This window comes from Argentina anserina, chromosome 1 (genome assembly GCF_933775445.1).
Source record: "Argentina anserina chromosome 1, drPotAnse1.1, whole genome shotgun sequence".
NCBI classification, from domain to species: Eukaryota; Viridiplantae; Streptophyta; class Magnoliopsida; order Rosales; family Rosaceae; genus Argentina; species Argentina anserina.
The window spans coordinates 15,110,542-15,125,832 of NC_065872.1; the positions used below are offsets into that span (position 1 = coordinate 15,110,542).

A 15,291-nucleotide genomic window follows, 5' to 3' on the forward strand; every position below is an offset into this window, starting at 1 on the left:
ACCAGCAGCCATCGTAGACATTCTAGAGAAACCAGAGAATCCTAGCAACCTTCATAGATTAGCATGAGGTATCAAGAGGGTGAAGAACAAGTTCTCCATTGATGACTCCTCCAAGCTAGGAAGCAGGAGCTGCAAATCTAGAAAATCTAGAGATGGTAAGTCTACCTAAATGGGTAAGATTTCAGTTGAAGAATTCAATTTTACTTCCCTTCTCTTGTCTTGGACTCCACGTATTATCCCAAATTTTGTCACGCCCCCAAATTCGAGACCACTATTATATGGAAATATGGTTCCCGAATTAGAGGTGTGACCTTAAAACCAATAAAATTTCCTCAATAAAACTTAGAGAAATATATGTATGAATAATATTTTTATTAGGAAGCAAAATCAGAGTTATTTTACAATACAACAGATTTAGAAATACTGAAATTTAGCGGAGATACATGAGTCTCACATTTATTATCTTGAAATAATATTTGAATAAAAACAATCATTTTATTTAGTAGATTCATCTCATTCCCCAAGTATCTACTCATTACCTGAAAATAAGATTGCGTAGTATCATGAGTAACACAGACCCAGTAAGTACATAATACATTCTTATAATAATTTGGCTAATGAGAAATTCAAATATGAACAACCAAGTAAAATGTACCAAGAACCAGGTGTATTTGGTCACACGAATTCTTACTTATGCATATAGATATACATATCGGCATTAATATATTCAATTAATTGTGTGAATTTTCAAGAAAACTGGTAATTAATCACAAAATCGCATGTTAGGGTTCACGTTTACCTAAAACACGGATAAGCCTCAGCATACCGAGGCCAACACCAAAGTATGTATACTCAAGGTCAATTCTCCTATGAGTATAATAGTGCACTATCTGTAGGGACTACGGCCCAATGCTAACTCGCATAGCACAAAACAATTTTACCAGCAATTCACTTAAACACGGGGTAATACTAATCACCCGGTTTCACACCTCTAACTCAATAATGTCAATAGATATCACAAAGTTTAGTAATCAAGATAATATTTAATTACTTAAAAATATATATAATCTCACACCAAGAAATAGATAATTATAAATAACTCAATGTATGCATGAAATAAACAAGTTAATAAACTTGAAAGTAAATGTGCAAATAAATTAAATGTATTTTAAATTTAAAGTAATTAGATAATATTAGTTAGTAGTCAAAAGATTAGTAGTCATTTCTCCCATAATGAGGAAAGTCATTGTCCAAAGTAGCAATTGTCATTTAAATAATAGTGTCAAAGTCCGTCAACTTTCCGTATGGATAACTCAATCAATAAACGTCCAAATTAGGCAAGTGAGGAGTCTATGTTCAAGGATTTTTTGTAAGGAATCTAATAGGATAAGTCATACAGTCCAGTTCAAAGTCATTGAGTCCCAAAAAGTTCAGACACAGTAGCAGTGCATAAACCGATCATCAAGTTAACATCTTAGATGTCTACATATTGATAGAAGCACTTTGTGCGACGTTCTTAATATGTTTTTACCTCCATTTGTACTTTGATTAGCCCTTATTGTTATACTATTGAGTCATAGTAAGAGTCTTGGGCATATTGAATGCATTTTTGTTCTTACATGAGTTAAAAACGCATAATTGGTCTAGAGTTCTACTTTGAGTAGGAATCCTTGTAGAACTATGAAACCTAGTTGAATTAGGAGTATTCATCTTTCTACGTTTTGGTCGTATTGACGATATTTTGAGAGTCCTTCTTGCACTATGAATCCTTGTTAGGTTTCGAAAATAATTATCTCTTACTTATGATTTTATTTTCTTATTTTCAGATTGGATTTAAGAGATAATACTAAAGGAAAACAAGGAGAAGTCATGCACATGGAGTCCATCATCAACAAGTCATGCAACAATTAAATAGAAGATATAAAAAAATAGAGAGAATTAAGAGATGGAGTCCTTGCCGTGGGAAGAAGAAAAGAAGAAAGAAAAAATAAATGTGAAAATAAATTAAGTGAAAAGAAGAGAGATTGAGTCATGCATATGCAACCTAAAAGCTAGAAGATGATCATTGAAGGAATAAAACATGATATGATTTAGGGAATAAAACAAGGCATGATTTAGGAAATAAAGCATAGCATGATTGAAGGGATTAAAACATGGCATTATAATAGGAAGAAAGAGGCAAGTTCAAACCAAGCCTACACTCCCTCTTTCCTCTATATATACATGGCTTCACCTCTCAAATAAGATCAGTTCTCATTAGCATTCAAGAGCCAAAACTCTACCAAAACACCACCATAAACTTCCCTCACAAATTAGCCAAGCCGTCCACCCTAAAACCATCATCATCTCCATCGAGTTTCACTTATTGCAGCCGTACCTCTAAGGTTCATACAACGTGTGATAACGTGTGATTCTCACAACTCATCTCCATGACTTCGTTTATTTGTGTTAATCTACATTTTTTTGTCTATGAAGATTGTAAGTTGTTGTTTATGTGGAAATATTGGTTTTATATTTGTTTTAGAATTTTTAGATTGTATTTGATATGTTTTTGAGACTATGCCGAATCTATGTTGTTATAATTATTGAAGTTTACATTTTCTATTATTGTGTTTTAATCATCTTTCTTATACTTTTAGATAATTTTCAGATATGTGCATATGAATTTAGTGCTTGGATGCAGTCCCTAAGATTGTGTTTGAGTGCTAGATTCATCAACCATATTGGCACAAATAGAATCATACCCTAAGTAGGTTCGGTTTGTGTTGATTAAAAGTGGTAAAAATTATGGAAATTTTCATGTGAAACCATGGTGGGTGACGCCACACATGAAACATGTCTCCAATAAAGATTTGGTGCTTAAATGTAATCTTGTTTGATTTCCGCTCTAAGTGTTATTGAATTCGATTGCATGCAAATTTAGATTAGGCCCTAAGCCAATCTAAATGTTAAATGAAATCTTGCATGATTAGATGATCCCCTAAGGCTCTAATTGTATTGGTGTCTAAAAAAATATGTAATTGGTCGAATTAGAATGCATGATAGATTTGAACGTATAATTATGTGGTGTAAGTTATATTTTATTTTAGTAGTTAATAGTTAATCTAAAAACCCTCATTATTTGTTAACACTAAAAGTTTAGAGTTCCTTTCAATTTCCCGGACTGAACGATCCCTGATTATTCTATACTAACGATGATGTTTTACAGGGTTTATTATAGACGTTTTAATTAACGCTCTATCACATATTCTACTTATACCAAAACATTTATCATTTCTTCTGAAACTTTCAGATTAAAAGTAGAGGTCCTTTAATTTGATATAAAGTTTGTCAAAAATGGTTAAGAAATGAGTGAGATATGAGTTTTTAAAGTTGTGAGTGCTACAAAATATTTCAATGAGTTTTTTAAACTCTAACTTTAATTAGCCATAACGTCTTCATTTGTAAACATTTTTTAGGGATTCAAATGCCTAAATTGAAGCATTTGTCATGAGAACTTTAATGATATTGTTACCTTGGACAAACTCAGATGTTATAAAATACGAAAATATAACTCTTACCAAAACATGGTCTTTTCCATTTTATCCTTCGCTATGCACTTTGATAAATCTTAAAAGACAAAAGATTATAAGGATGTTAGATGTACTTACATTGAAATTTCAGGGGTGAAAAGAATGTTTTGATGTGGATACAAAGTTGGATTACTTTAGTAAAGAAAAAACTTGTTTAAGAGATAAAACGTTAATGCTATAATTTTAGCTTAAGAAATATTGGATGGTTGAGTTTTCTATCAACTAATGGAACTCTAGACTTGCATGATTTCTGATTTTGAAGTGTGAAGAAAACTTGAGGCAACTCACAACTATAAATAGGCCAAGAAAGAACACAAAAGTTCAATTCTCACCTACCATTCTCAATAATTAATATTGAGTGATGGCCTAGCTAGTTAGTGTGGTTGTTGGTAAAGAAAAAAAATAGTGTGATGGGGTAAAACATAAAATAAATCAGCTAGTTTCAAAACATATTGGCATAAGGATATATATATATATATATATGTAGATATAACAAACACATTTATATGTGTTATTCTAAAAAGTAAAGGAATTTAGTATATTCGTTTCATAAGGTTTTCAATATATTTTGCACTATCTAATACTAATATAATGCATAAAAATAATACTATTAGTATTAGTCTTAAACTCAATTACAAAGCATCGAGTATACGCAAGAATGTGAGCTAACGTATTCAAATCGTGGTCTAATATTTACAAAAGAAATTATCTATATTTGAAAGTATGTACCTTAGCATCATTGGTTTCTAAAGAGAAATATTATAAGAAAAATTGAATTAATTCTAAGTTAATATAACCTTAGAGTACTAAATAATAAATACTAAATTACGGGGTATTACAGTCTACCTACCTTAAAAGAAAATTCGTCCTCGAATTTTATGTACCTTGTTCCATTTGTTCTATGTTGGTGTTTCTTTCTCATTTCTGATTCTAACTCCCATGAAGCCTCGTTTTCATCATGTTGATTCCATTGTATCTTCACCATTGGAATCTCCTTAGTACGGAGTTTTCTTACTTCCTTGCCTGATATGCGAACAAGTGCTTCGTCATATGTGACATCCTCACGAGTTCTATGGTACTATAGTCTATGACATGGGAATTGTCTGGCTTGTATTCCCGTAACATAGATACATGGAAAACGTTATGCACGTTGGAAAAATGTTGTGGTAGATCTAGTCGATAGGCTAAATCACCAACTCTTTCTATAATTTGAAAAGGTCCAATAAACCGCGGTGACAACTTGGCAATTTTTTTCTAAAACGGACAACGCCTCGCATGCGTGAGACTTTCAACAAGACCCGATCTCCACCGAAAACAACAGATGCAGGCTCCAACTGCTTCTAGTAAAACTCAATCTTGACATATTATTTCCAATTTAGGACATTATTGGCATTAGCTTTTCATATATTAAAAGTGAGTTGCATAATTCAATGCCAAAACTTTGGTTTTAAGGTTTGACAAAGAATATTCGCTCATTTTTTTTTTCATTCACAAGACAGATGAGCCTTGAACTCCCTCGTACATAATTTGTTTTCTTTTTTTTTCTTCGGTTCTTCAGAAACGCGTCACTGGAAAAGATGTTGAATGAGTTTACAGCTGCTGCTATCACAATAGCTATCACATTGTTTGTCACATTAGCTATCACACTATCTGTCACAACAAAAAGTTAGTGTGACATGTAGTGTGATAGATAGTGTGACATGTAGTGTGATAGGTAATGTGGCTGAGGGTGTGACATCACATTTGATATTCGTAGTTTGCATATTTGTCGTCGGAAAAGATGTTGAACGAGTTTACAGCTGCTGCTATCACTGTAACTATCACATTGTCTGTCACAGTAGCTATCACACTACCTGTCATAACAAAAAGTTAGTGTGACAAGTAGTGTGATATGTAATGTGGCTGGGGGTGTGACATGTAGTGTGATAAGAAGTGTGATAGACATTGTGATAACTATTATGATAGGCAGTGTAATACATCACATTAATGTCGATATTTGAATTGTGTGAGTTGATTTAAGAAGTTCAAGATCACATAATAATAAACAAAAGTACGCTATTTCTAGTTCTTCTTCTTATTCTAGTCACAACAGTCACATAAAATGTTGTGACATGAGGTGTGACAAAAAGTGTTACATTGACAGTGGTTGTGATAGGTAGTGGGACAATGGTTATGACATGTATATAGTGTGATAGGGTTTGTGACATGTAGTGTGATAGAGGTTGTGACAGGGGTTGTGAGTTGTGACAGGTGTTGTGACATGTAGTGTGATATTGGTTGTGACAGGTAGTATGATAGAAGTTGTGACATAGGTTGTGACATGTAGTGTGACAGGGGTTATGATAGGTAGTGTGACAGGTAGTGTGACAAGGGTTGTGACATGGGCAATGTGTGTGACAGTCGTTGTGACAGTATGTGTGACAGTTAGTGTAATAGGTAGTGTGATAGTGGTTGTGACAGGTAGTGTGACAGAGGTTGTGACAGTTGGTGTGACAATATTTACACGTGTGACAACTTCTGTGACAGTGGATGTGATAGCGGTTCTGACAGGAGGTGTGACAGTTAGTGTAAGAGGTAGTGTGATAGTGGTTGTGACAGGAGGTGTGACATGCCGAGAGAAAATGTTGAAATATGTGAAATTTTGTTAAAATTCAAATGAGATTGGTATAAGTATGCTCAGAATGAAGATAATAACTATAATTAGGCAACCTTGAGCTTCAGTTTTGCCGGAATTGCTTGGAGCACCGCCATCAATGACGTCAACTATTTGCGATGGTTATTGTGCCTTATACGGTTGGTCGATTCGGAGTGGGTAGTATATCAAATGAAAGAAGGGAGTAAGATCTTTCTAATGATACTAATTTCGTCAAAATCTATCGCCGGACGGGAAAGTTATGAGCGAAATTAGAAAAAGAAGGAAAAAAGAGGGAGAAAATGACAAAACAGTCTAGAAAATATTTTTAATGTGATTTTCTTTTTAATTTTGTTAATTTTTTTCTAATTTCTACTTAAATGTGATGATAAGTTTATAATTAATTTAAAAATAGTGACATTTTTAAAAATATAAGTTATGAGATAATATATTTTTATAATTTGCTTTTTTTATAAAAGATATAATCTAATAATTAAGAAATATCGGGATTTTAATCAAATTGTGGAGGTTCCGGTATAAAAGCAAAAACAAAAGAAAGGAAAAAAAATAAAAGAAAGACGAGTAAGAAGAAAGACGAGGATCAGAGAATGGTAGGGATCTGCAGGTGAAAGGAAAAACAATGGTACGTAGAGGCCATTACAGACCCAGATTGTCGTATCCGAATGCCATCAAAGTCAACCTAGTTCTTATTTTTGCCTTCTTCTTTTTGGTCTTCATCTTCTACACAAGGCAATGGCATCTCATAGACGACGAACAAAATTTCTCCGAAAATGATCACCAAACTGATCAGGTATCATCCCCTCGCTTCTAATTTGAACTGGGTTTTTACTTTTTTTTTTCTGTATTTGGTTTTGTATTTCAATGAAAGATTGGTACTTTAGGAACTGGGTCACTGTGTTTATGGTTATAGGATGATTGGGTTGAAGGGTAGTGAGTATTTGGGAATGTCTTATTGATTGTATAATGAGTAGGGACAATGTGGAAGTTGTGCATTTGGATCAAACTTTAGCTTCATTTTTCTTCTGTTTGGAAACTCAAAATGAATTCTGTAGGGAATGCCGTGTTAAGTTTGGATATGTAAGAGAGTCAAAATTGATTTGTTGCCACCTTTAGCTATAATTATGCGGTCGGCACTGTGCAGCTCCATTTCTAATGGTAAAACTAGGAAAATCAGGTGTTTGGCAACACTAGAGATTAACACAAAGAATTGTGGAGGTAAAGTTATACAAGAAAAAGATGGGCTTATATTGGAAGAGTTTTAGTTCCACAACAATAAAGCATTGTTCCCGTATGAGTGGTGTGCTAGATGAATTACATACCCTTCTAGGTTTTGGAAATCCCTCTGTATTATTTTGTCTCAAGCGTGTTGTGTGTGTGTGTGTTCTCACTTAGCTAGTGTATTTCATTTTCCTGATACATATGAGGGGGATCTCTGCCGGTCCGCAACATTATTTTTATCAAACTATAAATTGCCATAACGAATATCTCAGTTCTTATGAAATGGTTACATGCCACTAAGCCAGTTCATTAACATCTTCTTTCATTCCTTGTGCCTACTACTTCGCCTCTCCTACATTTTCTTCCTTTTTGAAAACAGCATAAAGCTTCCATTATGCAGATGCCCGATGAAGAACTCTGGGATTCTCCTCTTAGTCATGGTTTACGTCCTTGTGTCAAGCCAACTTCTAAATATAAAGGTAAGAATCATAGATGCTCTGTGTATTTTTATTTATTATGAGGTGATTTGGCAATGCAGTAATTTCTTTTATTGGTTATTGTTAGTACGTCACCATTTATCTCTCACACACACACGTCAGACCAAAAAAGAAAAATCTTTCTCTCAAGCAGTCATGTTAGCACACACATGCGAGAATATCCTGCATCTTTAATTTTTTAGGTTTTCTTACTTGCTTCAGTTAAACCAGATAGTTGCACATGCATCTGTACATGCATACGCCCATTATCTGTTTCTTTTTATCTCCTAGTGATTTCTTCTCTAAATAGTATATACAATTTCAGCTGCCACTGAGCAGGATCACTACATGACTGTGAGAAGTAATGGAGGACTAAATCAGATGCGAACAGGTGTAAGTTACTTAGATCTTTTTCATGTTTTATTGTCTGGCTACAGAATCCTGGGTTATTAGTTGTGCTACTTACACTCATAAACACAACTCTTGTACTTTTGACAGAGCTTATATATACATACCTGTGACACAATTTATTGTATTTTCTAGCTTCTGCACCATCTACGGTATCAGTACAAAGAATAAATTGCATAAAAGTACTGCATAACCTCCAAATGTACACTAACTGAACTCAAGGTTTACAAAAAAGAAAAAGATAAATAAGTAATTAAATAAATGTCATAGATTTATTCCCTGTATGTTACTGCTTCCTTGATTTTCCCTCTGCCACAAACAATAGATGACTGTCAATTGTTTCCTGTTATTTTGCTATTTCAAATGTTCTCTTTTGATGCATTTAAGTAATGGTAAATGGTAATCTTTTCATAGATTGCGGACATGGTGGCTGTGGCACATATAATGAATGCGACCTTAGTCATTCCTCAATTAGATAAACGTTCATTCTGGCATGACTCGAGGTTGTTACAATTGCTCTATTTCCTTCTAAAGGTGTTTTCAGTGCTTTAGTCTTTTATGTTACGTTGTATCATCTTGTTATTTTGACTAAACTTCTTAAATATGCACAGCACATTCTCTGATATATTTGATGAAGTTCACTTCATTGAAACTCTACGAGAAGATGTCAAGATTGTCAAAGAGCTCCCACAAGAATTGGCAAAAGTTCCTCGGGCGAGGAAGCATTTCACATCCTGGGCTAGCACGAGTTACTATGAAGACATGACACAGCTGTGGAATGAATATCAGGTAACTGCCACTATGTAGTTCAACACCCAAAATAAAAGTCTATTTCTAGATTAAGCACCTGCCTGCAACTTATGTTTTAGGGATGTCGGAATAGTTACTCCGATTCTGCACTCACGGATTTAGCTTTTGTAATGTTGTAACGTATGTCTCTGGACACACTCATATTCAGTGTGCCGGAAATGTAGTAGCACCTATGTTCTTTTGTTCTGATTTCTTAAAATTCTATTCAGTAACTTAAATATTTCAACTATATGTTTCCTTATTAGATACTGATTCAATTTTGTAGGTGATTCATGTGGCAAAATCAGATTCTCGACTTGCAAACAACGATCTTCCTCTTGATATCCAGAGGTTGAGATGCCGTGCCTTATATCATGCGCTCCGTTTCTCTCCTCCAATTGAGAGCTTTGGAAAGGTTTGATATTTGAATTGCTTTGTCTTTGATCATTTATCATCCACCACTCTTATTTAAAACACATCCACTGCCAATTTAGTTGAGATGTTTCTTATTGAAGTTCACAGTCTGCAAACACAAACTTTGTTAGATTAAAAATGAAATTTGTCAGGATTCATGAGTTCTTTTTAACATACAAAATTGGAATAGTCACATTGCATTAAAGAACTTGAGTTTGCATCTCACGCTATAAGATAAAATCCAGATTGTTATAAAACAGAAAAAGGCATATAAGATCCAACATCTATGTATCCATTCAATGTTAATGCATTTAAGAGGTCTCCTATGGGGCTTACTGTTACATTAGGTTCTGAGCATGCATGACGCTGACACCGCAGAAGCTGGTGGAGCGGCTTAGAGCACGTGGGGGAAAATATATTGCTCTTCATTTGAGATATGAGAAAGACATGTTGTCTTTTACCGGTTGTTCTTATGGTTTGACTGATGAGGAATCGGAGGAGCTAAGAATAATGAGGTATACAAATTTCTCCTTGTACATGTATCCATGCAATTGAGACTTTAACCCTCTAACCTCTAAAGTCTACATGACTGTTTGGAGCGAACCCTTTTTGTTGATTTTAGGTCATCCCTGTGATTTGTGAATTTTGTTGTAGGTTTGATGTCTACTTAGAATATCGTAACGGTATTGAAGCTTGCTAAATGACAAATTAGATGGGATTACTTTCTTAGAGTCAATTCATTACCCAGAAAATACTGGTTTCAGTTGATCCTGTTCTTCTGCAAATATGTCTTACAGAGATCCTAATTGGTTAGTAAAATTTTATGTTTGGTAAAACTGGTAAAACTTATTTCAGTGGGGAAGTGATTATCTTGATTGTGGCTAGGTTAAAATAAGGACCAAAAATTATTGAGCGGCCAATGCTCTTCTTTATTGATGAACCCTTTTTCTTGAAAGAACATCTCCTGATATATACAAGTAAATTCTCATGTATTTCAGGACGTTTCATATATCACTTTGAAGCAAAGTTTTTCCTAGACCAAAATTCACTTTGAATTTTTGGGATGAGGGGTATATGGTTCTCAATACCTTTAATGTTTTTCCTCAGAGGACTTCATTGCTGTTAATGTCCATCAGAATGGTTCCAATTTCACATTGGAGGAAATATTTGTTTTGGTTATATGTTTTTGTCTTTTTTCTCATTTTCTCATTATCTGCTAATTTTTGTTAATATCAATTATTTAGGGAGAACACAAATCACTGGAAAGTTAAAAAGATAAACTCTACGGAGCAGAGACAAGGTGGCTTATGTCCACTAACTCCCAAGGAGATCGGCATGTTTCTTCGAGCTCTTGGTTATCCACCATCCTCGTTAATATATATTGCAGCTGGGGAAATATATGGTGGTAGTACTCGCCTTATGGAGCTCACATCCCGTTTTCCAAATATAGTTTTCAAGGTTGGTCAGTTTTGTGTGTGTGTGTGTGTGTGTATTTTTTTTTTTTCATATTGCAAAAGCAGTTTGATTTGAGGACATCCTAATGCGCAATTATGAACTATTCTCGGGTGGGTAACAGGAAACACTTGCGACCCAGGAGGAATTGAAGGCATTTACCAATCATGCATCTCAAACAGCTGCTCTTGATTATGTGATCTCAGTCGAAAGTGATGTGTTTGTCCCATCATATTCCGGTAACATGGCAAGAGCTGTTGAGGGGCAACGTAGATTCTTAGGTCACCGCAAAACAATCACTCCAGATAGGTAGGTATCATTAACAGATGAATATGATTTTTCTCATTTCTTGCCTTTGTCTTGGTATGTTCCATTAGGAATGTACTTTAGACCTCAATATCCTTCTTAGCTGTTCAGGGATTGGTCAAAACATGCCTTTTTAATAAATCTGTTGATGCTAAACTCTGTTGCTTTTCATCACACTCAGTCTAGTTTGATAGGATTTATAGTCTCTGAAGCCATTGCTGCCTTACATTTGTCTTCCTTTCTGTGTTTCGTATGTTGCTTCTGTAGCATATCATAATTGATTACTGTCTTTATGCTTAGGAAAGGACTCGTTGAAGTTTTTGATATGCTGGAAAATGGGAAACAAACGGAAGGATCTTGGTTGTCACATATTATACAGACCATGCACAAAAATAGGTAAATATACTGAAAACCATTCCTTATTATATTATTAAGGAAATAGATAAGAGGAACAGGTAATAGATTGCTAGCCATTACTCATTAGTGAGTCTGCATGAATGCAAACCCAATTGACCAAGCCAGTTCTTTGAAGCAAATACGGAATTTGGCCAAACATAGTTATTCTGTCATTCTATCTCTGTAGAAGAAAATCTCTAGTAAGTTGGCAGGGAAATATAAAAAGTACGAACATGGACACAATAACACCAATTAAATTCAAGTTTTTAAGACAATGTCTAGGAACATGAGTGTATACCGATTTGACAGGAAAGGGGCTCCAAGGAGGAGAAGAGGACCACTACCAGAAATGAAAGGTCGAGCACGATTGAGAACTGAAGAATCCTTTTATGAAAACCCTTACCCTGAGTGTATCTGTGCTCCGAAAAAGTACTTTTAACATGCCCATGTAGGTTCAGTGTAGAATATATATCCTGTATTCATTCATTAATTTGTTATAGAACTTGTACAATATGTATTTTGTTGTATGCATTTTATGCAAAATTTTGTTGAGTCAATATGAGGCTAGGAAAATTTTAGCATCACCATTTTGTCAATCAAACCATCTTGATATGCTTCACCGTGCATACTCTTGGAGTTTGGAGTCTTGGTGTATCTCAATAGTTAGTTTCTTGACCCTGATGTACTTTGCCTGAAGTGTGGCTTGGAACTTAGTGACAATGTCCATGAGTCTCTGGTGACTAGTAACCAAGTTGACCTAGGCACTACTGAGATTAGAGTTGCCTCAAAATATCTTGTTGCAAATGACCGACTGCGACTTTATGGCCGCTGCAGTTCGTTCAAAACCAATGGTTTAAGTATTCTGAGATCTCGCTAGACAAACCAGTCTCAATCAATGCTCGATCATAAGCGGCTCAGGAGATGCTGCCATTGGCTTGATACCGATTAAGAACAACATTTGGCATGGACCTTGGTAATGTCACAGGAGAAACCAGCAATTTTTTTGACTCATTCATAGATGACAAATAACAAGCATAGATGCAATCTTGTAGACATCATTTTAGTCATTGTAGGTACCATATATTCTCGTTCCAGCTTATGCCAATTCTTCTACTCTAGGCCGGCATAACGACTAGTGATGTGAACTTATAAACAACAGCTTTCCTTTAATGGTCTTCATCTTCATTCAACCTAACAACTAAAGCGAGATGGTTCAGCTACAGCTCTCTCTCCTTTTTGTTGCCGGATTTACATTCATCTTCCAACAAGTCTCTGGTAGGTGTTCAAAGTTCAAACTCTGACATTGAATTTTGATCAAGTCTCGCGTATTATATACATTTGTACTGCTTAATTTTGGAGGCACAAAATTAGCTGCCATTTGATCTATCTTCTATGGTTTCAGGAGGGAAAGTGATGATGGAGTATATTGGAGCCACTGGTGTTTCGGTATCATTTGACGATGTACCAATCGATGATGACATCGACTTCCATTTCATACTCGGCTTTGCTATTGATGCAGATGAATCAGGCAACTTCCAAAACGGAAAATTTTCGCCATATTGGATCCCTGAGCCAGGGCCGGCCCTGAGGGGGGGGGGGGGGGGGGGGGGGGGGGGCAGGCAGTGCGGTAGCACTGGGCCAAGTTCCAAAATTTTTTTTTTTCTGTTTGTTTGTTTTTTTTTTTCAGTATAAGGACCAATTTTTTTTTTCTATTTGTTTTTTTGTGTGGAGAAAGACCCTTTTTTTTTTCTTTGCACTGGGCCTTAAATTTTACAGGGCCGGCCCTGCCCTGAGCTAACCCCAAACTCTGTTGCCGACATAAAAGATGCCCACCCTAACGTAAAAGTCATGGTAAGCCTTTCTGGTTGGAGTATAGGCTCGAAAACCCTACACTGGTACATCCCAGAAAACTCTGAAAAATGGATAAGTAACGCTGTGTCATCTCTCACTTCCATCATCACCACTTACCATCTTGATGGCATTGATATAGACTACGAAAAGTTCCGCAACACTTCTTCAACTAATGCTAATTTCGCTTACTGCATTGGCGAGCTCATCACACGTTTGAAAGACCAGGGTGTCATCTCAGTGGCCAGCATTGCGCCCTATTACAACACTGTTGCGCCTTACATTGCACTCTTTCAGGGTTATGGACATGCTATAGACTATGTTAATCACCAGTTCTACACTGACAAGGTTAAGACCCCGAAATGATATTTGAAGGCCTTCCAGCTTCGAGCCGACCAATTTGACAAGACAAAGCTGTTGCCAGCATATGAAGTGAACGGAAGAGGAATTCAGGGTGATGTTTTCTTTGATGCTTTACACCTATTGGAAGAAAATGGGTTCCTTATTAATGGAGTGATGATCTTCTCAGCTGATGCTTCTTCTGACAATAAGTATTACTATGAGAAAAAATCGCAAGCTTTCTTGCTCAATTCTGTGTAATACACTAATACTAATACCATATCCATCAATCTGCGCATGCATTCTTTGGTTGCTGTGTTACGTACTAAGCTCACAAATCACAACATAAAAATTTAAAGATGTGATAGCAATCGCTTTATCTCTATTTATTTGATAGAGGAATACAATGTGTAATTTAATTAAATTTCAGAAATTTGATATTTTTTATTTTCTTTGGAGTGAAATTCTATAGGAAAATATAAAAAGAATTTGAAATTTGTTTTTTTCTATTTATTTATTTTAATGAAAAATATGTGTCATTCTTAAAAATAGGGCATGTTCGGTAAGTAATTTACAAAATTATTTTTCTAAAATGATTTTTATAAAATGAATACAATGGATTAAACTTCGTGTTTTTAGGATGAAATAGAATCTAAGATTGCATTCGGTATGGAATCGAAGTTTTATGGAAAAACTGATTTACAAGCATTCACTGATAAAAGTTGTTGTTTTTGTGTGTGGAAATATATGAATTTGTTAATTTAGGGAACACGGTTCTAAAGTCCAGAGCACCGCACATAAGAATGGAATCAACTAGCAGGGTACCAAATAAGGAGAAGAATTAGAGATCCCTGAAACTCTCCTTAACCTCTGTTCCCAATTTCCTCTTTTTCTTCAGTGAATCTTGCCGGACTGGTGGCTTCTCCTACATTCACCTTCTCCGCCCTTCCTTCAGGAAGCGGCGGAGCTCCCAATTCTCCAATTATGCATAGAAAACGCTCCAAATCTGGTTTTGATATTTCCTCTGATCTTGCTTCTCTGCGAAGGGAGGAAATTGATTCGACTTGTCAGCAGGCCTCCCTACAGCTCCCTGGTTTGAGTTATGCTTCCATGCTCAAAAACCCAATTGACAGATTCTCTGCTATTATGAGTGAGGACGTCGTGTTCTCTGAAGCTGATTGTACCTACTCTCAAGGCAAACATGGACAGAATGTGTCCTTCTCCGACAAGGTTCACAATAAACTGGATTTTGATTGGCGTTGTTCGGGCATCATCAAGCTTATGGGTAAGCCGAATTCCTCCAACTCATTTGATTTTATTCTGAAGGGTCTTAGGCGTAAATGGCAGACTAAGGGAGGTTGGCATCTTATTGACCTTCCAAATGAGTTTTTCATAGTCAAATTTAACTTAGAAGAAGATC

At 35.5% G+C, this 15,291-nt stretch overlaps 1 protein-coding gene and 1 pseudogene across 2 annotated transcripts; both read left to right on the forward strand.

The window, feature by feature from the left end:
- Positions 1-6,780: 6,780 nt before the first annotated feature.
- LOC126783246 (O-fucosyltransferase 38) lies at positions 6,781-12,262 on the forward strand. Of its 2 annotated transcripts, none has more exons than XM_050508680.1 (11): positions 6,781-7,015; positions 7,823-7,922; positions 8,245-8,312; positions 8,742-8,830; positions 8,939-9,116; positions 9,403-9,531; positions 9,909-10,045; positions 10,775-10,988; positions 11,107-11,291; positions 11,589-11,684; positions 11,994-12,262. In XM_050508680.1, the coding sequence occupies exons 1-11, from the start codon at positions 6,845-6,847 to the stop codon at positions 12,121-12,123; spliced, it is 1,497 nt and encodes a 498-aa protein (XP_050364637.1). In that variant the 5' UTR covers positions 6,781-6,844; the 3' UTR covers positions 12,124-12,262. The 2 variants fall into 2 exon arrangements, with proteins under 2 accessions (XP_050364637.1, XP_050364645.1); XM_050508688.1 differs by having other exon boundaries at positions 6,782-7,015; positions 7,844-7,922.
- Positions 12,263-12,892: 630 nt separating this feature from the next.
- Positions 12,893-14,250, forward strand: LOC126797089 (chitinase 2-like; annotated as a pseudogene).
- The last annotated feature ends 1,041 nt before the right edge of the window (positions 14,251-15,291 follow it).